At 31.1% G+C, this 24,011-nt stretch overlaps 2 protein-coding genes across 3 annotated transcripts; both read left to right on the top strand.

Annotated features, from left to right (window-relative positions):
* Positions 1–441: 441 nt before the first annotated feature.
* On the top strand, positions 442–2,210 carry LOC124914358 (heptahelical transmembrane protein 1-like). Its single transcript, XM_047454885.1, has 4 exons — positions 442–817; positions 903–995; positions 1,089–1,155; positions 1,240–2,210. Exons 1-4 carry the CDS (start codon positions 519–521, stop codon positions 1,891–1,893), a joined length of 1,113 nt encoding a protein of 370 aa, XP_047310841.1. The 5' UTR covers positions 442–518; the 3' UTR covers positions 1,894–2,210.
* Positions 2,211–12,511: 10,301 nt separating this feature from the next.
* On the top strand, positions 12,512–18,875 carry LOC124914966 (N-alpha-acetyltransferase 35, NatC auxiliary subunit). Of its 2 annotated transcripts, none has more exons than XM_047455602.1 (16): positions 12,512–12,826; positions 13,156–13,223; positions 13,599–13,716; positions 13,794–13,961; positions 14,550–14,700; positions 15,177–15,256; positions 15,571–15,843; positions 15,916–16,059; positions 16,361–16,495; positions 17,068–17,166; positions 17,274–17,330; positions 17,425–17,629; positions 17,759–17,877; positions 17,976–18,044; positions 18,306–18,404; positions 18,502–18,875. In XM_047455602.1, exons 2-16 carry the CDS (start codon positions 13,165–13,167, stop codon positions 18,739–18,741), a joined length of 2,016 nt encoding a protein of 671 aa, XP_047311558.1. In that variant the 5' UTR covers positions 12,512–12,826; positions 13,156–13,164; the 3' UTR covers positions 18,742–18,875. The 2 variants fall into 2 exon arrangements, with proteins under 2 accessions (XP_047311558.1, XP_047311557.1); XM_047455601.1 differs by having other exon boundaries at positions 13,561–13,716.
* The last annotated feature ends 5,136 nt before the right edge of the window (positions 18,876–24,011 follow it).

The raw sequence follows: 24,011 nt of genomic DNA, 5'->3' as shown, positions 1-24,011 counted from the left end.
TTATTTAATTTTTGTCAAACTAATAAAATTACTATTTCAATCAAACACAGTTATTTTATTTATTTATTTAAATTTTAATATTTTTATTAATATTATAATTTATTTTTAAAATTCCTTTTTTTCAACTACTGAAATAAAATAATTTTAAAATAAAATGATTGTAATAATTTTTATTAATTATTAAGTTATTATATTGTAATGCTATTTAACTCATTTTTACAAAAAAAAAAAATGATTTTTTTTTTTACATAAAGAATTTCAGGGAATGGGCCATAGATTTTATTGAGGTAGCCAAACAAGACCGAATTAAATTTAAGAATTTGATAAGCAAATTGAGACAGGTCGATCACCAAAGCAAGCCAATATTAGTGTGAAAGCCAACTACCAGCCATTAGTGTTTCTCCATTGCTGCTGCAACTTTATTAATACTCCATCCATCCTTCCTTCCTTCCTTCCTTCCATATTGAAGAAGAAGAAGAAGATACAGAGAATCTCTATTTAAAAGATTCAATTGAGAAATGAGCAGAACCATTCAACTGTCTATTTGGAAGAGAAAAGGAAGAGAGATGGATGAAAAAGATATTGATTCTCAAACATCCTCAATTGCAATCACCCAAACATCAAAAAGCAAGATGAAGATCAAGAGCAAGGCCAAGAAGAACAAACCAAAACAGCATCCACTTCTGTCATATAATGAACTTCCAGAGTATATGAAAGACAATGAGTTCATTCTCAACTATTACAGATCCGATTGGCCTCTCAAACAAGCCCTTTTTAGTGTCTTTAGTTGGCATAATGAAACTCTCAATGTTTGGACGTAAGTTTAAACCAAAACCAAAACCATCTTCATTTTCATCACTTAGTGGTATATATATGTGCTAATTTTGTGTTTATGATTGCAGACACTTGATTGGGTTTGGATTATTTCTGGGTTTAATGATGTCTAATTTGGTTGATGTTCCTCAATTGTCTGAATTCTTTGGTGTATTTCCAAGGTATAATAACAAGAATCATATAATAAGAATCATGGAATTATGGGTTGTGGGTTGTGGGTATATCTAATCTAACTTTGTTCATGTTTATGACAGTTCTTCATCTTCTTCACCATTGAGCTCAGAATCTAACATATCACAGAATTTAAAAGATTTGTATCCAGTAAGTGAATCAATCAAACACATTATTCCATTTCATAATTCATGATTCATGATTCCCACAATAACAATTGACTATTTCATACAGGTCACAGCAAAGTTCATCGATCTGAACTCACCTGAAATGGAGATGGTTTCACCGGTTCAAAAATGGCCATTCTTCGTGTTTCTCGCTGGTTCATTATTCTGTCTTCTCTCAAGCACAACTTGCCATCTCTTCTCTTGCCATTCCCATAACCTAAACGTCTTACTATTAAGAATGGACTACGTCGGAATCGCAGTCATGATCATAACCTCCTTCTTCCCTCCGATCTATTACATCTTCCAATGCCAACCCTTATGGCAGATCTTTTACCTAGCTGGAATTTCCGTAATGGGTACTTTCACAATCGCTATTTTGCTCATGCCCAAGTTCTCCTCGATCAAATATCGTTCATTTAGGGCTTTTCTATTTGTGGGTATGGGTTTATCAGGCTTGATTCCTGCTGTTCATGGGACATTGGCTAATTGGAATGAACCGAGGAGGAATGCGATACTGGGATATGAATCGGCCATGGCGATTTTTTACTTAACCGGGGCTACTTTCTACATTTACCGGATTCCAGAGAGGTTCAGGCCGGGTTGCTTTGATCTGGCCGGACATAGTCATCAGATATTTCATGTTTTTGTGGTGTTGGGAGCTTTGGCTCATTATGGTGCAGCCTTGATGTTCCTTGAGTATAGAGGTTCAGTTGGTTGCTAATTCATTTGTGTTTCTAATTATTATGTTTTTTTTTTATGGATTTTTTTTATAAGTTGTATAGATTAAATAATTGTCATATTATGTCTGAATTACAAGTTTATTAAACACATAAGATGAAATAAACTTGTTGTGACAATATGTTGATCCCATATATATAGATCATTAGAAATGTAACGGGGTTGTGTTGGAATGAACTTCGATGTAACGAGTTGTTATGTCAATCTCTTGGGAGAAGTAAGAACTAAATTTTGTGTACGATAACATAAACTTCATCTTGCAATACTCATATTTTAATGAAATATCGTGATTTGAGTTTTTACGATTGAGGTCAAATAGTTAGATATGTTAGTGTATTTAAAGTTAAGAATTTAGATGTTAGGAATATTAATAAGTGTCGACTAGAGAAAGCTTTGAAGGGGAGGTTGTATTAGGCGATCGAGCATTTGTAGAGGATTCATAGACGACATTGAAAATAATACGAGGCATGGAAGTCTCAAATAATTGAAACCCGACCCGGACAACTTCCAGCAATGAAAACATTTGTGGCAACTTTTAATTTGGACTGTTGGGAGAAATATACTTATGAATTATGATCAAGTCTAACACATTAAAAATGGTGTTGATAATGTGGATAGGGCAAACAAATATGTACGGAATTGAATTCATATAAAATTTGTAATAACATTAACTATGACAAAATAAGTAATATCCTACGAGGACACCAATATTTTTAAGAAGAAAGGATTGAAGTTGATGTTTTATAGTGATTGTTTATTTGTCACTCTATAATTAGTTGGTCATTTTTTTTTTATTGTATTTTTCTATTGATTTTATAATTTATAACTTTTACTGTTTCTTATTTTCTGAAAGAAAATGTTGAAAAAATTAAATCACTAAAATTATATAATTTTTTTATAAAAATAAAAATATATTTTAAAACAACACACATAAAATATTAGTTTATTTCATGGATTTCCAATTATATACATCAAATTATTCATATTCAATATACTTGTAAGCTCATTTAATCAATTTTGATATTAATTAAATAAAATTAACTTAAAAACAGTGACAAAATAATAAAGAATATGCTGATTTATTTATCATAACTTTAAATAGTATATTTCGAGCGTTGAAACATTTAACGATAATATCAGTTTTTATTATATTAAAACACTATATTTACTAGATCTAAGTATTTTTTTCTTCGAATTGGGTCGATATAGCGATTGAAACAAATCGAATTAAATTATATAGATCCACACAAATTGCATTATTATAAATAAGTTCATAATCATTTTATTAGAGAAATTACAATAAATTAATTAGAAATGGATTCAAATTTGTTAATCTAACTTTTTGAAAAGTGTTTATTTGATCAATATAAGGAGTATAAAAGATTGGTCGGTCTTTTCACCAAAGGATTAATTATAACAGTTGGTGTCGTTTTTTCAAATTCTTCGTCCATCCGTTGGTGTCGGTTAAATATCGGTTCATTTGGTTGGATATAAGATCAATTTGATATATTTATCAGTTTAATAGTTAATATATATATATATAAGGAGTGATAGAGAGAGGGAATTTGATGAGGGAATTTAGTGAGAGAATGACTTGACATCACCTTGGTTAGAAAATGTAAAAGTGGGAGGAAAGAGAAAAAATAGAAAAATTATTTTGATTTCTTATGCCAAGTCATTCTCTCACCAAATTCCCTCGTATAATCATTTCTATATATATAATATAATAATAAAAAAATATATATAATATAAAAAATTAATTGTAAAAATTATTCTTAAATGTAACATATTTTATAATTGAAAAAAAGACTTTTATTTTACTTTTTTTTTTTAATTTATAAATTTTCTTTTATTTGTTTTTTATCCAGTATTTGTGTGGCTATAAGGGGCGGCCCAAGGGATAAACCCACCAAGTCCATGGATATGGCAGATCAATCCTTCGTAAGCCCAATCTCAAAACAACAACAAAAAAAATATTATATTGAACTTTTCCTCTATTTCTTATTCTTTTTCTTCTTATTATTTATATATATTTTATTTTTATATTTTACAACAAGGTAAAAAAAATTATAACTTATTATGGCATCCCATTTTTAGACTAATGTGACTAGTTTAACCCTTACAATCATTACCACTTTTAAATTAAATTGAAGAGGTTCTAAGAATATAGTCATAGACATTTTAATCTTTTAGGTAAAAATTTTGTTAATAGTTGAGCTTAAATTATCATATTGAAAAACTTTTTAGAAGAAATATTACATTAATTTTATTTATTTTTTTGACTAAATTTAAACATTTTAGAAATATTTACCTCTAAAAGAACAATCTTATAATTCTTTAAACATATATGTATATATATTGTTTAGTAAATTGAGTGAATATGCTTATCAAATCTTAGGAGAATTATTTAACGAGGGTTAGAAGCCTAACCCATCTAGATGTTGCAGGCTTGCATCCCATTTAGAAGTTGTTGTCATCTGTCGCAATCCAGTTCAACTTCGATCATCGACGCACCTGTGCGGTCATATTTTGATTTTGACTATTTATTTATTTATTTTCGGATCTCATTTGTTTTTTTTAATTCTCTACTGTTTTTTTATTCGCTCAGCATTCTGAGGTATCTGATGTCTTTACTGAATCTTTTCATATATTTTTTGGCTAGTTATTATTATTTTTTTCTACCTTGGATTTTTCCATTATGTCTCTCAATATGGATCGTGTGGAGGCATCTAATATTACGGTTATGTTGTCAGAAGATAACTATGATTTGTGATCCGAATATATGATTTTTTTTAATTGGTAAAGAAAACCTACTGTCATGGAAATCACTTATGAGTGGAGGCTATACATATGCACTTTCTGTAATACATTCCAACATGTAAGCCCAAATTGTGATTTGACTAAGGAAAAATATTAGAAAATTCATAAAGGCCAGAAAAGTAAAGATGCAGGAAAATGAAACAGAGGTGCCTATTATCAAAGAGAAAAATGTGGTTAAAGATCAGAAAACGAAAGATAAAGAAAATTATGTACAAGACGAAAGCAATACAATGAAGGAGATGGAACCTCAACCTAATCATGTTGAATAGATAGTTGAGGATTCTCAATCCAATCAAGTTGAAGTAGTTACTAATAAAAACATAGAGGAAGATACTTAAGCTAATCAAGAGAAAGAAAAGAATTTTAAGGTTGATATAGAGGAATCCAAACTTGCTAAGGATTTTAAAGCTGAAACTAAAGAAAATAAAGACAATGATCTCGAAATTTAAGTTGAGAATAATAAGGTGAAGAGCTCAGAAATCCTGAAGAATAATTCTTTTTATCAAATCAGAACGGATTCATATAAAAGAAAAAATCAAAATGAGAATATGCAGTATTCATCAACCTCTTCAGTTCATCCCCTTTTATTGTAAGAGGAAGGACAAGGACAAGGGGAAGAAGAAGACAACCTGTTGAAATATTAGGTTGGTTTGGAAATAAAAATCATAATTGGGATAATTAGGATTTGATATAATTTGTACTCTTTGTTTGTAATATCTATTTTTCGTATGTTTGATGGCTACTAATTAGGTTCTTTAGGGTCATTTTTTTGTCATCTTTTAATCATAACCATGGTTTGTCTAACTTTGATTATTGACCCTCCCACTTTTGGGATTTTAATGAAATAGTTTTTACCGTTTTCCAAAAAAAAATATGTTAGATCTTCCTCTACTCCGCCCACTACAAAGGAAATTGACGATTATTGTGTGGCTATTGATGATTGGGATAGTAAGAATCATACTATTCTTACATGAATTCAAAATACATCATCTAAGAATATTCAGATCCAGATTCGATGAATGGATACCACCAAGATGGTCTGTGATTATTTGAAAGATCGATTCCAGACTACCAGAGGAATGCACCACTATTAGTTGTTGAGTTCGTTACATACACTAAAAGATGAGCCAGGATAATCCATTAACGTTTTCTTCTCTACTATCCAATCACTATGGGATCGAATTGATGAGGCCAACATTAATAGAAACACTTTAGGTCATTCAACTACCGATATAGCTTGGCCCTAAGTACGAGTCTGTTTGTGGATCATTGCTCCATCATCACCCACTGCCTTTGTTAGACACAACTATGAAGGATATCTCTTTTGAGGCTACTCACCTTGCCATGTTTTGATCTCATACTATTGACTTTATTGCGATGGTTTCATCTTCTCTACCCTTATTTTCTCGTAAGAATGCTCGGAAAGATGCTCGATTAGATAAGTCTGCTATATGTCGTTGTTGTCCGAATACTGATCATGTGTACACTCATTTCCCCAACATTGAGTGTCGTTATTATTACCAAAAGGGTCATATCCTTCAAAAATGCTCAAAACTGGGTTATACATCTTCTTCAACTAGTTTTTCCTCCTCCATAGCCACCACCACAAATGATTTACAGGCGCCCCAGTCCACTACTCTCACCCTTATGGATATTTATAAACTACTCACTCAAGGTTTATCTGTCAATCCTTCATTGGCCACCACATCAGGTAATCAACAATGGTTCATGGACTCTATTTGTTGTAACCATATTCCCTCTAACATTAATCTTTTGCATTCCTTAAAACTTCTCACCACCTCACCTCACATTCACACTACAAATGGTGCAACTATGCACATCACACATACTGGTCATGCCACTTCACCATCTCTTCAAGATATCTACCACATTCCCCGTTTAACATTAAACCTTGTTTCTGTTGGTCAGTTGGTTGAGCAAAAACTTTCTTTTACTTTTATGTCTTCTAGTGTATAAGTTCAAGATTCATATATGGATCAGATTCTTGGGACGGGGTGCAAGACGGCTCGCCTATTTGAGCTTTGTTTTCTTTAGTCTTTTCTATTCAGTCATTTAAAGGCATTAGGGTTTAAATATAAATCTCAAACGAGCCTTTATCAAAATATTTTTTGTGAAAATATTCCAAACATATTTTGAGATCATTTTCTAATTTTCTAGGATTTTATAAAATGGTTTGAGGTTCAAAAATTACAAAAATAATTTTGGATTTTGAAAATGGGAACCAAATAGGCCTTAAGACCGGTGTCCTAGGCCTTGGGTTCATTTTCATCGGTCAGGGTCTAAGACATTTGGTCAGACCCATCGGTCTGGGCTAAGAAGCCTCTGTCGAGGTGTTAAGGACTCTTGGTCCATGGCTGGGATTATCGGTTGGGGTGTAAAAACCACTAGTCCTGGGTTAATCTTGGGCTAACTTTACCGATCATGGTTTGAAAATTCTCGGTCAAGGTCAAGATTCCTCGGTCATAGGTTTGATCTCTCGGTCGGATCTCTCGGTCTTAGGTGGAGGCCATCAGTCGTAGTATCGAGAGTTCTCTGTCTTAGGTCTAACCTCTTGGTTGGATGTAAAATCTCCGATCAAACCTCTCGATCCTAGCTGGAGAACATCAGTCGAAACTCTCAGTCTTAGCTAATAAGCCTCGGTCGGACCTATCGATCCTAGGTTAATTTTCTTAGTCGAACCTCTCAGTTCGGACCGATGATCATTGGTTTAGACCGAAGATCCTCGATCGGATCTCTCGTTTCTCGGTTGGACTTATCGGTCCTCAAGAACATCAAAATTGCAGGTTTTGCAATTTTGATGTAGGCTTGGATTCTTCAATCCAATGGCCTGGGTAGATTCATAAAACTCCTAGTAATATTTAGAACATCACCCCCAAAGTATCAATTGATATGGGTAATGATCAATTTGTTCAAAATAATTTGTAGCCAAAAATTGGATTTTTGGTTTTAAAGTTGTTTTGAAGTGTAAGGAGCTAGCCAATAACTTCCTTACACTTCATATACTTAATTGATACCAAAACAAGAACACTAACTGCTCGTTTGGACCAAATCAAGAACTCAAAAATTTCAATTATTTTGAAAAAAATGATTTTGATCAAACATGATCAGGATGGATCAAACATGATCCAAATGGTTTCCCAATATCATTAAAAATATGTTGGGATGATTTCTAGGCATCTTTTCTTGAGGATTAACCCAAGAACAGTAAACCTGATTTTTGAAATTTTCAAATTAAATTTGAGTTTTTCTGTTTAAGGTTGATTGATTATTTTAACATAAATAAAAAACTTGGAAATGATCTTAGAATCAATTTACAATCTTAAAATCTAACAATCATACAATATACAAACTTATGAAAACTGAAATATAAAATTTCAATTTCAAACTAGAAGTGTGAATTAAAGGATGATTGGAAGCATATCAAAGATTGGAGAATTGTCCTTAGACCTTAGAGAAGCTTTTGGGATGCCTAGATCCTTATGCAAGTGGATTTCGAATTTCTTTTGATTTGAAGTTGGAGAGTGAATTTCTTGGCTTCGGATTTGTTTAGGGGGACTATTTATAGCCTTCATGAGTTGGTGGAAACTTCAAGTGGATCAAATCAGCCAAAAGCCATTAATGTCGTTTTGGCTATTCTTCATCCCACTTGTCGGAATATGTAGTGATTGTGCCTATGGTGATAGGAGAAATGATCAACGTAATAGGGTGATTATTTCGTCTTTCGAATCAGTTGGAAATGTTGACTAACGAGAAAGCTCCATCTTTGAAAAAATCAAAGATGGATCTGTTCTTATCCTTTTAGCGATCGCATTGGAGAAGATGATCGATGGTGAAACGACGCCGTTTACGGTAAGAATGCGGACGCGGATCGGTCCGTTAGTATTTTGTCCACGTTTTGGCTGTTTCGTCGCATTATGGCTGGCGAAGCTAAAACTCACATTAGTCGATTCGCTACTTCGCGGGCGCACGGTCCTTTGGTTGTAGCGGGCTATGTGGGCGCGTATAAGGCGTTTGATGATAATTCAATGCCAATCTGATGGGAGCGGTTTCGTTTGTAGCTTTCTTCCAGGATTTCGGCTACACCCGATTATGATTTTATTTATATTTTTAAAACCTTAAGGGTTTGTTTGAAATTGATTTTTCTTTCACTATTTTGTCTTTAATTTTGATCTTTTTAAATACACAAAATATTAAAATAAAATGAGAAATATTTTGCTGTTTTTTTTTTTTATATATTTTATGGTTGAGTAAATATTTTTTAGGGATGAAATGAGTATCTCATTTCATCCTAAATTATTTATATTAATCCTTTAATTTTTTAAAAAATTATTTTAAGATAAAATTAGTACAAAATTTATCCCAAATAAATTTTTTGGCCATTATATTAATTAATTAGATTTAATTATTACAATAATTAATCTTAATTAATTGTTTTAATTTGGTTTTTGGCCATGGAGTTAATTATTTTTATTTTATTTATTTGAAAATAAATCAAAATAATCCTTTTAATTTTATAAATTGGTGTGTAGATTTTTATTATTTACAAACACGAAAAATTATAAAACATAAATAATGCTAGAGTTTTCACATAAATTAACCGACTAATGTAGTTGTGATAAAAGTATGGCTGCAAATGAGTCAAACTGCTCTTGAACCGCTCGATCAAAGCTCGACTTGAGTTTGACTTTTACCAAGTTCGAGCCGAGCTCGAGTTCATATAATGCTTGTTTGATGGTTTGTTGAGCTTTTTCGAGTCTAATAATATATAATATATTTTTTCTTTATTTTAATATTAAAACTTTAGACTGTAATAAAATAACTCCTCATTAATTCGAGTTTAAGAGTTTTGATTCTTCAAATGTTAAAATAGGTCAAAGTTCTATGTATAACTTGGATGATTTTGTTGACTATTGTGCAAAAGTTGAATCTTCGGAGAGTAAGAGATCTAAATTGGTAGATTATCTTGAAAATCATCGTCTAAAAAATAATGATAATTTTAAAGATTTTTCATGTTTAGAATGATGGAGGATGAATAAAATACAATATCCAATATTATTAAAGATAGCAGGTGATATTTTAGAACATTGAGTTTCATGACTTTAAAAGTAACATTTAGTGTTGGGACAATAGTCATTAATTCTTACCGTTCATCACTATCTACGAATATAGTGACGACTCTACTTTGTGGGGTGGCTAACTTCGACATATAAATAGAATGTTTTTATTACTAATTTCTTACCAACTAAATTTTATCACATATTTAATTAATTTTTAACTTTTTAAAAAAGAGAGGACATACCAATAATTTTTTTTTGTTGGTGTCTTATTTTTAAAGTAAATTTAATTTTAGTTATTTGTTTTAATATTTTTTTATATAATTATTTTTAAGCTTAAACACTTTATATTATTGAATGCAAGTAGTTCAATTTATGTAGTTTGATACTTTGATTTTGGAATGTCATGTTTTTGAATTTTAATTAATAATAGTGGTTTGATGTTTTGAATTTTGGACTATCATGTTTTGGAATTATTCAATAATTATGATGGTTTATATTTTTATTTAGAAATATCATATTTTGAATGTTAAATAGGTATGGAAGTTTAATATTTTCATTTTAAAAATATATTTTGGTTTAAGTTCGAGCTCAAACTTGAAACTTTAATTTTAATTCAAGCTTTTCGAGTCGAACCGAACTTTTAAGTATATATTCGAGTCAAGCTTGAGCTCAAATTTATCATAGTTTTGAAACCCGACCTGGTCATCAACTCAGTGAAGGGACTTGGTCACTAAGTTACTAGTTCAATATGTGAGTTTCATATAATAATAAAATAATATAAAATAGCAAAAAAATCATCAAATTGTTTATACAAAATAGTCAAATTAGAGATTAAAATTCAAAATATTGTTTCGCAATGAATACTCTACCCTTTATCAATTTTTCATAATAAAGACAGATGAGTCTCTTTTCATTCTTGTTAATTACCCAGTCTTCTCTACAATGAGCCCATGTAGGATCAACTTTTCTTTTTACAGAAGTTTGAGATTGTACACTTGAAGATTTGGTGTTGCATTGTTGGTGTTTCTCTAACAGAATCCATGTTCAAACTACACATAAAAAGATAATCTAAAGACCTAATAATCACTATATGAATTATGAACCTCAAAATAGTAGCAAATTACTGTCATCAACTATATGAAGTATGAACCTCAAAATATGTCAAATTTTGACCAAAAAATGATAACAATAACTTAAAAGAAGTTGAAATAAAATAGACTTAACTGGATCATGCGATGGACAAGGCTTCAAATCAAACTACAACCTCCGATTTTTGGATAACTATGTTTTTATCTAGAGAAAAAACTATGTTTAAATTATGACTTACAATGACACCTTAAATCGTTTTTTTAGTCTAGTAAAAACGGAATCAGCTGATTCAGGTAGGAGGTGGAGCTTGAGGTGAATGAAAGAGTTTGATATTGTTAGTGTCTAGAACTAGAAATCGGTAATCTACCAACATAGAACTAGAAATAGATAAATCCAATGGGAACCAAAAAACGGGAAGAGGGGAACTGAGAGAGTGATAAGTGAGAAAGAAAAGAAGTGTTTTTTTTTAAATAAGATAAATCGATGGGTTAACCCGGACTACCGGATTTTCGGTCCAATCGACGGGTTGATCGGGTTTAACCAGGTTAATTGTATTTTTGATTTTTTCATTCACTTAGTCTGGTATGATGACCGATTCACCGGGTTTGCCGGTTCAACCGGCGGATTCAGACGGATTTCAAAACTAGGAATTTATAATCTCGTTCAACTCATTTGCTAGTTTTGAGGAAAAAAACTAAGGAATGACTAAAAATCTGACAAAATAATAATTTTAAATAAAGATTAAAAGATGATATTGGTAAATTCGTAAAATTTATTTATAAATCATAACTTTAATTAATATATTTCGAGCGTGAATACGATTTATTAAGAATATTTAACGATAATATATCAGTTTTATTATATTAAAACCCTATATTAAGCCGATCTAAGTATTTTTATTTCGAATTGGGTCGATATAGCGATTGAATCGTTCACATCGAATTAAATGTTCACTCATGGTTCCACATAAATTGAATTATTATAAATAAGTTCAAAATCATTTTTATTCAAAAAATTACAACAAATTAATTAGAAAATGGATTAAAATTTGTTAATCAAACTTTAAAAAGTGTTTAATGGATCTTTAATAGGACTATAAACAATTTGGTTCGGTGATTTTTTTACCGAAAGATTCATTTCAATTGTTAGTGTCGATTTTTCAAAATCTTCATCCGTCTGTTAACAGTTAAACGTCAATAAATTTGGTCGATTATAAGATGAATAATATAAAAAAAAACTCATCAAGGTAATCAAGTGATAAAAATTGTTGCCACGAATTTAATTTCAATTGAAATCATTTTGAGTTGAAGCGGGTACGTAACTATAAGATGTCATTTTAGTTCTTCTAAATTCAAAGAAGAGTATTAATTAAATTAAAATAATTTAAAAAAAATAAATATAAAAATAAATAAATATGTATGTGTAAATATATATAATCGGTCTAAATCGTCAATTGAACCGGACATAATCGATACAGAAAATTATGAATCGGTTCGACGGTTCGACCGTATTATAATTATTTCCATAAGTTTTTGTTGTTATTATTATTTAAGAGTGAACCGGTAAAGTTTATACTATATTTGATAAACCGTTTTCAAATGAAGGTTGATATTTTTTATTTGGAATTGTGAGAATCCCAATTTCTGAATCCTGAAACAAAACCCTCGTTGTCTCTCCCAATCGATCCTCTGATTCTCCCAGCACTGTTTCAATAACACAACATATACAGTCACATAGAGAGAACCACACACACACACACACATAGAAAGAAAGATAGAGAGAAATAGTGGAGGCTTCGGAGAGGAAGAAAAGAAAAGCATTCTGAAATGGCAGAATATGTTCATCAGCCGCACTTAAATCACTCTATTCCTTCAAGCGAACAGACCGTCTGGGCCGACGTTTCTCCTTTACTTGAAGCCGCCTGCAAAGGTCAGACTACTTTCTCTTTTAATCTATATATTGACCTAAACATCAATCCCTTTGTCCATTTCTATAGCTTAATCAAGTTCCTCTATATAAGTTGAGCTGTTTTTGATCTGAGCAATTAATCCGTATTGATTCACATACCATGTTATGGAATTTGCTTAGCTATTGAATGAATGCATTGTTGTTAAGTTCACAAATTTGTTGGGATTTCTTTTTACTTATTGGCTATTCAGATGGTAAATTGAATTCATACAAACTGGTTGCATTCTTTATTTGCTTTGCAATTGTGTATTAAGGAATTCATTAGCCATTATTTCTACATGCTCTCACAGATCTTAAAGATGGTGAGCTCATACATGGTGACCATTTTAATCTTTTTGCTGCCATGTCTGCTTTGGAGGTAAGTTACTCATACTTATACCATTCTATCTAGTGGTAGTTTTCCTCATGCTTCTTAGCATGTATTATTTCCACTCTAATGCTGTTCTTGCCAATGATATGTTTATTCTTGTTGTTCTAATGCTGCACTTTCCTTAGTTTGTGTATATTATTCATTTAGTTTCTACATTCATCTCTGTGATTGTCCTAGAATTATTGATTTTGGTTTGACTTTTTTTACTTTTTCATTTTGAAAACCAACTTTGATGATAAGCGCGAGTGCTAGGCTAGAATTGTCCATAATTTGGTAATGATCGTATGTTCTAACACTTACATGGTCTATTTTTTTTGGTGATTAGATAATGGATCCAAAGATGGATTCCGGTATTGTTTGCAGATATTATTCTGTTGATGAAGCAATTGAAGATGGTATTGCTCCTGTCCCATTAAGCCCAAATAGAACCGTTGATGTCCAATGTATTATTGATATCATGGATCATCTTCTAGCATGTGAGGTACTTTACATCAATTTTATCTGCAGTTGTATGATTCTTTAGGTACTTTTACAATTGACATACTATTGAAAATGCAGGCAACATGGCACAAGGGTCACTCACTTGCACAAACAGTATTTGCCTGTATATACCTTCTCAGGCCGGAAAGAACAGCATCACATCCGTTGTTGCATTCTTATTGCAGAGTAATACGTGCCACTTGCAATGCTGTTGTTTCAGTGGTCTCTGAAGCTCGCACACATGAAGTAAAGTATTCAAGCATTGCCTTTTATTCTTTATAGGATAGGAATATAATTTGTTCATATATTATTGATAAAAGTGCTTTGTCTTCTTTTGGCATCTGCACCATATTAGCCATTTCTCGTGTCACTTGGAAGTTGGTCTGAGAGTATGAATGCCAGTTTCAGGCTTTTTTATTTTATTAAATTTCATTGAAACCATAACCCTAAGTAGCTCAAGTGGCAAGAGTTGTTCCTAAGAGACAAAAGGTCACGGGTTTGAATCCCAGGGTGTCATGGCTGTTGGGGTCATGCTAGCATCCTATATTAAAAAAATAAAAAATTCATTGAAACTATAGTCAACACGAAAGCCTCGTCGTCTATAGTAGAAATATAACCAAAAATGTACAAGTCATGAGTCGACGCTAAAGTTGCATCATTTTCAGGAATTTTAATCTTTAGCTGCTTTAAATGTCTATTTTATCATGCTTCACCAATTTGTAGCTTTGGCAAACTAGGGGCGTAAATTGTCATCTAGATTTTTCCTAATCTAGAGTTCTATGATATTCATCAACCATTTTCTCATTCTAGTTTTATCCTAATTTTTGTAATCAGGAAGAGGACATTTTTACAATGACTTATGGCCTACCTCTGAAAGTTGATGGAGATGATAAGGGCTTATCTTTGCTACATGCGGTGGAAGAAACAATTTCACGCCAACTTCGTGCTTGTAAAGCATCCTCGTCGAAAAGAAGATCAGTAGAAGGTATGTAATTTTCTTCATGTTTTTTCTTACAGTATTTGCTGCATTAAAGATTGATTTTCATTGGAAAAAAAATTCAAGTTCAGACTAGATTCTCGCAACAGCTATTAATGCATAGATATACAAGTTCAGACTTTTAGTTGAACACGAATTGTGTAATGGATGTTCGCCTGTTCGGTTTGGAGCAAAGTGTAGCATAAGTGCCTGATATCTAAGTTTGTCATGTCATTACTAGTATTTTCTGGTATAGACTGTACAGTAACTAATAGAAACCGTTACAAACTACTTTATTGTTTGTTTCCTCTAGTTTCCCCAATCAAGCTTGTTGATAACTAGCCAGTATTTGCATTTTTTTTCTCAGTTATCAGCTTCAGTTATTACTTTAGGTCATGCTTGAGCATTTTAACTAGCAAGTTGCTTTGCATATATAAAAAAATTATGTTGGATTCTTCAAAGCTTGCTAATGTTACTAAATGCAGATACAGAGCCGTTGCAAACAAATCCTGACTTGGAAGAAGGTTACTGCAAAGCTTTGCTATGCCGTATACGTTTCCATAAGGTCTTGCCTTGTGTTTTTGCTCTCATGTCCTTAATAATATTGATTTAGATATATTGTCTTGCATGTACGTTTTTCTGTTCTGTGTTTGGTTAGTTTCAATGGCATTTTCCTCATTTGTTTCATTTATGAGTGTGTCACGGTATGTCACTGATTGCATAAATTAGGTTTTTTTGTACAGCTTAAATTTGTGAAAAAATCTGTATTAAGTTTCATAGAAAATTTTCCTTCACATTTTCATTTCATGATTTGATCACTACGGGGTTTTAGAACTTGTTCAGCATTTTCCTTAATGTGTTCAATTTGTTTTGTTTCAGCACTTCTACCATGTCTTAACATGCATGCGTCGGCCTCAAGGAAAAGGCTTAGAGCTGGCACGAAAACATATAACTTCTTGCTTATTGGAGCTAGATAACATTCTTAAGACTTTGGAATTTCTTAGATCTAATAAATGTGGGACATGTGAAGATGGACAAGAAAACACAACTACAGCCTCTGGTTGTCCTCCAATTGGCTTTGATGCTGGGTTAAACGCAAGACTATCTGCTCCAACTCCTCCTCGGACAATCAAAATCCTTAGCTGGAGGAAGGTACACAGAAAGAATTGTTGATTTGTTTGTCTGCGGATGTGTCTGAAACTTATCATGGTTCCTACTCCCCAGGCTGTTGAATATTTCCAAAAACTCCTTAATGATTTAGATACAATATGTTCATTCTCCTTGGACCCACTACTTGATGAGGTATTTCGATTTGTGGTTGAGTTTCAAAAGTCTCGTCCTGATCTGGTTGCTAGGGCCCATCTCCAGGTTGGTTCTTGTTATTATTGGTTCTTGTAGAATTTGTTTCCATTTTAGCCAACCAATATTGCTTTAGTTTTGAGAAAAGAGGTCTGCTGATGCAAAACCATAATCTGCTTATGCTTAACATTTGAGACATGACGGCTTGTAAGGCCAAACGGGGCTAGTATAGTAGTACTTTTACCTTTACGGTGTAGTTCTCATATATCATGTTTGGTTTAGCCAATACCATGTTATCTTACTGTCATATCAGTTACCGCTAATTTATTACTCCATTAGTCGCTGCTCACCCTGAGGGCTAGTTGTGCAGCTCCTACTGGTTAAAGATGGGAAACTTTATGGCCGAGATTCTATGTTTGCTGCAATTTCAAAAGCTGCATCATTACCTGAAATTATGATGAACCATGAAATTCAAAAGACTGAAGCTTTTGTGCAACTAGAACAGGTAATGCAAGTTTTCTTATTCGTAGATACAACTATTGGTGCTACTAGACGTTTATCTATGTCAAGATTTCAACTTGCATCATTGAATAACTTAAGATGTTTTTTTATGTTCAATTGAAGCTCCAATTGGAGCAACCAAAGTTATCAAGCCAGATTAATATTTACCAAGATCCAATCTTTTGAGTGCACATTAAGAGCCGTTTTGATATCACATATTATGATTCAGAAAAATCTACATTTGTTATGTTTGTCAAAAATCTCAATGATCTATAAAGATAATCTGGATCATGATTGAGAAAATATAATCTTTATACCAAATGAAACAAACAAATTTAATTTTGAGATTTTTTTTAATGAGATCGTGTTTGTGACAAGAGTTATAACAAAATATCAGTTTCTAAATAGGCATGCTTTGAAGCTTCTTCTTGATATTTTGTCATGTATGGTTTCTTTTGATAATATAATTTTATGGTCTATTTGTTTCAAGATCCTTTATATAATGCTCTAGCTTTTTAATGTTACCCTCTGAGCCAGGTTAATTGATCTAATACAGTTCATGCATGAATGTTGCAGTTGGTAATCAATTTGATTAAAGTTCTTTCCACAAATGCTGCGTGGCAAAGGCGTAAGCTTGGGAAAATTTTACAAGATTGGCGAGTCATCTATATACAGGTTGAGAAAAACCTTCTATATGTGTTTTGGTATTTGCATGTGGAACTTTTTACTTCAATTTTTTTTTATACTGAGAAATGCCTAAAAAATAAAGTGCTTCTTTTCAGCTGGAACTGGTTTCTAGTAGAGACTTTGGAGCTGCTTCAAGCATTTCAATTAGTGAGGTACATTGCTTGCCACTCTTAGATTTTCTTTTCTGATCTATTATACTTTATAAATCTTTAACGAATTATAATATTGTATGACTGGCTTTGACAGGGTGATTACATGAAAATATCCCAATGTATTCTCCTTTGGGTGGAAGAACAGACTTATTGGATATCAACACGATTTCTTGTATTGGGTTTTGAACTGGAGCTGTACTCTCCAAATGAATATTGCATGGTATACTGGTATATTAATATCCTCTTGATGAAGCTTATAGAGAAAACACATCTTAAGCTCTTGACTGGCAGTGAAGTTGGTAAGTAAGCTTTTGATATCAAGAGAGTATCTTCTTATATCTTCATTATTGGTTCAAATTCTGATCTGTTCTTTTTAATTTTATAGAATAAAATGTCTTACCATGCATGTTTACTCCTTGTTTGTTCAGCCAAGCGAAAGGTGAAGAAGAAAAAAGACTCTGCGAAGGACTCGATAAGGGATTTTCTAATCCCACCTGCGGTTTTATTGCTTCGGTGTCATATGTATCTTTCAGAAGGGCTCACAATGGTAAATTTACTTTAAAAAAATATAGTTTCTTATTCGGGCTTATCAATTCTTTCAAGTTCACTGTTTAACTATCCCAAACATATTACCTTTCTGCTCAGATGCTTGCTGCTCTGAGGAATGATCTCAACACCTTCTCTAGTCCAGGACCATTTAATACTGAAAATGAGGTAATGGTTTTCCAGTTAGATAGAATTATTCCCATTGAATTGTTGGCGCGTGCCCATCATGCATAAAGGATATTAACAATACATATGATACTTTGATTTCTTTTTTCCGTCATTTGTTTTCCCATATCATGTCGTAAACATGCGAAAGTTTGATACCTAAATTTTCTCTTTTTTGGATATGATTGTCTTGTGATGGCTGTTTCTACATGATGTATGAACTAAATTCTCACCATATTTGTTTGTGCTGCTGTTCTATGGCAGAGATTTGTTCAACACTTTGAGCTTCTTCTAAGAGCTTCAGTTCCTGAGCACATGTCTTACCTATCATTTAGCGAGCAAATTAGTCAAGCCTGTTTATCGGTAAGTAAATGAGTCAGTCAGTCTTAATGAATAAAAAAGAAGAAGAGATGATTTTTGTATGTTTACATGAGAATCTTTCTATGATTGGTTGTGTCAGAATCTTGGTAGATATAATTATTTTAGAGATGCTCAGAAGATTTTGAAGGAGCTAAAGGGTAGTTTCTCAAACGATCAAGAGAGAATGGCGGAATTAAGACGATTAGAACATGTTGCTGAACATAATAGCGTTGCTGTAAACCTCATATCACGGTTAGGAGCCCTAGAGCCATCCTTAAAGGTTTCTTTCGAATTCATTCATCATCCATACTTTGCTACTGCTGTTGTCAAGAGATGTTAAGTGTTGAGAAAAAAGAAGAAGAAGAGATTCATGTCCCTACCATTTTTTTAGTTAGATTTTGGAGGCTGTTTTTTTTTTTTTTGTATTGAGAGCATATTGGATTTGGAAAGTGGTATTTTCTCACAATTTTTAACTTAATCCATTTAAAAATTGAAATTATTTTTAATTTGTATAAGTAGAGTCTAGTTGAATAGACCACAGTTTATTTGTTGGTTAATTTGTGATTCATAATTTTACATTTGTATTTTTTTTTACAGTAACCAAATATTTATTGTTGATGATCATATTAGTTGGTTAAATCGATCTTGTATTTCACTCATAAAGTGATATTTATATACAAAAGTGAAAGTGAAGTATCATTTGTTGATTTTTTTCTTTTCTTTGTACATGTGGCACTTTTTTAATTGATAAATATACTACCTGTATTTTTTTAATCAACAATCTATTTTATAAGGTATTGGTAAAGTAATAAAAATAGTAAAAGGTAACCAGAGAAAAAAAAGGAAAAAGAATAGCAAAAAATAAATACAAATATTATTATTGGTCAATTAGTTACAACAAAACAAAATTGTAGAGGCCAGTTATAGTTTATTTTAAACTATTTGTGCAAAATAACTTTTATATTTAATTATTTAATTGAACAGTTATTGAAGATAGAGAATAAATATAAATAATTAAATAATATTTGTTTTTTAAAAATTAATATAAAAACTATCTTATCTATCTTAAGAATCATTGACATAACAAAAAAAAATAGTGTCACATCACATACATTAACTTGTACAAAAATGTGATCAATTATTCTCTTAAAGGAGTATTAATGATAATTATTATATATTTTTTTATCTAAATAACATTACAATTTTATATAAATTATAACAGGTTGGTAATTAGTTAATGATATTAAATTTGAAGTTTCCATGTGTTTGAAAAACTAAAATTCCAACCAATCAGATTATTTTTCATTATGGTTAAACTTGGGTTTATTTCTAAAATTGACTATAACATTTCCAATTAATAAGAGTATTCTTAGTCAAATCTGAAATTTATGATTTTTTAGACAAAATTTTTGTCACTTAAGCTATCTATGTCATAACATAAAATAAATATTTTTTTATTCAATTCCTTAAGACTTTTTTGTTTTTTATTTTTTTATAAAACAATATATATACAAAAATTTGAATGAACCAACTAACCAACATATATTCGAATCAACTCATCCAATTTAAAATATAAAGTGGGATATGAATATTGAATTTATTATATTCGAAACATTCTTTTCATTACATATTTCATTTAAAAAATCAAACCAAACCAAAAACACATATATAATTCTTTTTTTATCATTTGAATTAGAACAAAAACAACATCATATTTTTTAGAACAAAATCACAATCTTAACTAGGTTATAGTATCAAGCAACATCCCTTATCTAATATTCTTACAAATGAACACCTATTCCCTATGGTCGGTTTGTAATTTTTCTAAGAATCACAAAAAAAAATAAAAATAAAAAGAGAGGATTAAATTAAGGAGGGGTGTGAATTAGACAAATTAATATAAAGTTAATTGTGGGTAAAAACATGTACAAAACCCTGCTTCCAATCTTGTCGGGTAGCACATATATATATATTTGTTTGACTTATGATCAAATTTGCATTTGTCTAATTACTAACAAAAATAAATATGCATATTTCCCCATGTAATTGTCTCCCATTTCATCTTCATTTCTTAAAAAAAAAAATTAAGTTATTATTATACTAAATAAATAATAGAAAAAGGAAGAAATATTAATAATAATAATATAGCCGTCACCTCCATTTGATCATAATTTAATTTAATTTAATTGCATTAATTAGGTGGCAGCCATAAATAATAGTAATAATTGAAGAAGAGGGACCAGAGTTACATTTATATATTCAATTAATTTATAGCCTCCCAGTCAAAATAATACAATTAATAAGTGATTAGATATCATGAGTAATAATAAAATTTAAAAAATTTAAAAGTATTATTAGGTTATTTGGATGACAGGCTAGTTAATTAATTAAATAAACTAGTGATCAGCTACACATAAACAGAAATCACTCCATTACAGCATGTTATATATTATTTTACATTTTTTCTTCATCATCAAATATTATTTAATTATTTCATATAGCCAGCAGAAATAATAATAATAATAATTAGCTGGCACATCCCCAACTAATATTGTTATAATTTTGAAAAATAAAAAATTTAATTATCTTATTGGTATTTGATACATCTTTTCTAATAAAAAAATACTAAAAACATATTAGATATTTATTGTTTATTCTCTAAATTAAAATATGATTATTAAGATAAATCTTTTTCAGACTTAAGTTATCTAATATTAATATACAAAAATTGTCATTATAATTTCTCAATAGTAAAATAATAAATTATATAATAAAACTTTTATTTGAAGTCAAAACAAAATGGTTTGATCTCGTCAAATGAAATTGAAAATCGGAGGTAGTCTTGATTTATTTTTTCATCACTTAGATTGGGTTGATATTGTATTTTCTTCGATTCAACATCATATTTATTCGAATTTGATTTTTCGTCTCGAATTTTTATAATATAATTAATAATACTCATAATTGTTGGTGGTTCATTTTCTACTCGTACTTTCTTATTATGTTGGTGATCATTTCTCGAATTCTTATTCGTAATTCCCTTCTTAACAACGAGGTGAAATAATCAAATATAAACTTATATTTTTTTTTATGAGTTATTGGAACTAGATATAAAAATGTCATTCATATGAAAACTTTCTTATACTTAACTTTTATTGATTTGTTTGAATTTCTGAATATTTTGGTTATATATAGTAAATTATCATATTGTTTGATTTTTTTTCTGCATTGTTATCAACCATCGACTAAAGATAATTTTAATCGTTATTTTGGATAGGTATTTTTCAACATCGTTCATTGGTTGGTTAAGCTTGCTTTATTTCACCATTTATGGGTTAAGAACTAAAATAAGCCGTCTTTAGGGTGACCCTTAACATTGATAGTTGGATCTTTTTATTCAGATTTTTTTAAAAAAAATTTATCATATAATTTGATATCTAATTATTATTAATTGTATATTTTGTATTATTAATTATTAATAATTTTTTAAATGTAATATAAAATAAATATAAATATAAATTATATAAAATGATAAAGAATTAAATATCTAGAAATAAATTAAAAGACCACTTCCCAACACAATCTATTTAGTTAACAATCCCTAGCAAGAATTAATTAAAGGCTCTTTTAATTTAAAATGGTAACAAAGGTTCCCACAGAGGGGTACGTCCCCACGTGCCTCCATGTGATCATCATCGAAACAAAAATTCCTTAATTATTTTATTTAATTCTTCTCCTCTATTACATCAATTTATTTAATTTTCTTCCTATTATTTTCAAATCCCATGTGTGATCCACATGCACCAAAAGTAACCAAAATTACTATTTTAAAATCAATGGACCCAAATGCCCATAACATTTTGTGACTTGACTTATTTTTCATTGACAAAATCAATTACTTTTCGTAAAGTTATAATTAAATCAAACCAATTTTAAATTTTAATTATTTGAACTTGTATTTCTTTTATCAATTAAAAGACTAAAAAGTAGTTCAGGGTAAGAATTGACTTAAAATAGCAAAATATTACGGGTTCGATTCTATCTGAATGCGCTGAGTTTAAGCGAGGGGCCATAACTGTAGGGTATTATGCTAGTTCTCCTTTAATTTTCAAAATAAAATAAACTTTAAATTATGTCATATAAGGCTTAAACTATCGTGATTTTAATTTTACGAATTTATTTATGTCTTATTATATTAATATAGCATTTCTTTTTTAAAAAAACTATTAATCATTGTTAATAGATATTTCTCAAGAGAAATAGACTTCAAAGAAGAATCTTGTTAAAAATATTTACACACAAAAATGAGAGGGTGAGATGTGTAAAGTCACGCTTAAAATAACTATTAGAGACATATCTCACATGCGCCTGTTTTTCTTAGAGAGCGACTACTTTTTGTGAGTAGGTAGGATCGTGCGGTTCGATTGGTGGACGGACAAACTCAGGTGAGTTTTGAGAGTAATGCGACACATAACATCGTTAGAGGGTTGGGGGAGTCAAAGAGTTACACTAGACATCAATCTTCAATCGACTTTCTCAGCACCCCTAAGGGCGCCTCACGCATCCGGGTCCGGGGAGACTATGCGCCTCGTACTGTTAATGCCAATAGTGGTAAAGGGATCAGTCCTCGACTAGACTCTGTTTCCAGAACTAAAGGAGAGAAAGATCTCTAGTTGGCATATAACTTAGGCAATAAACTTGGTTAATGTGGTGCAACCGGAACCTCATGCGACCGAAGCTTAGAACTTTGTAGTAGTGGTAGGCGTCGGGAGGTGGGTTGTTTAGGTAGACTAGACAGATATGGTTCATGTTAAACTCATACTTTTTTGAATTTCAAGCGTTGGAGGCATGCCTAAGAGTTTTAGCTATGTCAGAAATAAAAAACGGGAAAAAGAGTGATTAAGGTTGATCTAATTAAAATTATTACGTCGAGCTCTTCAGATGTCGGTTTGGAACTGAGTGTGTCTTTTAGTATGACTTCAGTTCCCGAGAAAGATATGTTGCTCTATTAAATGAATTTAAAACAACATTTAACATGCCAATTAATAAGTGTATTAGACCCTTAGTCGAGGAGAAAATCCGACGACTCGTTGATGGTCGGTTGGTTAATATTAAGAATCCACAAGTTGTTGTGTCCGAACACATCATAAGACCCACGTAGATAGGGAAGGTAACATTGATTTAATTGTTTAGAATGCCAACGAATATGTGGAATCAAGATCTTTTTAGTTGGGTGGGTAATGATTTTGGAGAATTTATTGAGCTCGATGAAAACACTCAATTATTATAGGAAACTGATTGGGTTAGAATGAGGGTGCATCACTCTGATTCACATACTCGTTACCCGGAATCCATACGTGTTGATAACGGAACACATGTGTATAAGGTGATAGTATTGCCTCAACATCATATTGTTGTGCCTCCTTCATCGGGAACAAACACATTGAATACACATGTGTTAGAGTCATCGACTTCGTTTAGGCAAACAAGAGAGTCAATGATAACTCCATTTTACATTCGAGAGATTTGATATGAACGGAAGGAATATATATCCTGCAGACTGAGGAGGGATTAAATGAGCCAATAATTTTTTGTGAGGTTGAGATCGAT

This window comes from Impatiens glandulifera, chromosome 9, assembly GCF_907164915.1.
Source record: "Impatiens glandulifera chromosome 9, dImpGla2.1, whole genome shotgun sequence".
NCBI classification, from domain to species: Eukaryota; Viridiplantae; Streptophyta; class Magnoliopsida; order Ericales; family Balsaminaceae; genus Impatiens; species Impatiens glandulifera.
The sequence above is the reverse complement of the archived record's forward strand: the minus strand, read 5'-3'. Positions and strand labels throughout refer to the sequence as shown.

What these genes read in the sequence shown, in the direction of transcription:
- LOC124914358 (XM_047454885.1), top strand. Translation starts at nt 519, where the DNA reads ATGAGCAGAACCATTCAACTGTCTATTTGGAAGAGAAAAGGAAGAGAG. An exon ending in TTCTTTGGTGTATTTCCAAG is followed by an intron (nt 996 to 1,088) that starts GTATAATAACAA and finishes TGTTTATGACAG; the next exon opens with TTCTTCATCTTCTTCACCAT. An exon ending in ATTTAAAAGATTTGTATCCA is followed by an intron (nt 1,156 to 1,239) that starts GTAAGTGAATCA and finishes TATTTCATACAG; the next exon opens with GTCACAGCAAAGTTCATCGA.
- LOC124914966 (XM_047455601.1), top strand. Translation starts at nt 12,724, where the DNA reads ATGGCAGAATATGTTCATCAGCCGCACTTAAATCACTCTATTCCTTCA. An exon ending in CTGAAGCTCGCACACATGAA is followed by an intron (nt 13,962 to 14,549) that starts GTAAAGTATTCA and finishes TTTTGTAATCAG; the next exon opens with GAAGAGGACATTTTTACAAT. An exon ending in CTTGACTGGCAGTGAAGTTG is followed by an intron (nt 17,630 to 17,758) that starts GTAAGTAAGCTT and finishes TTGTTTGTTCAG; the next exon opens with CCAAGCGAAAGGTGAAGAAG.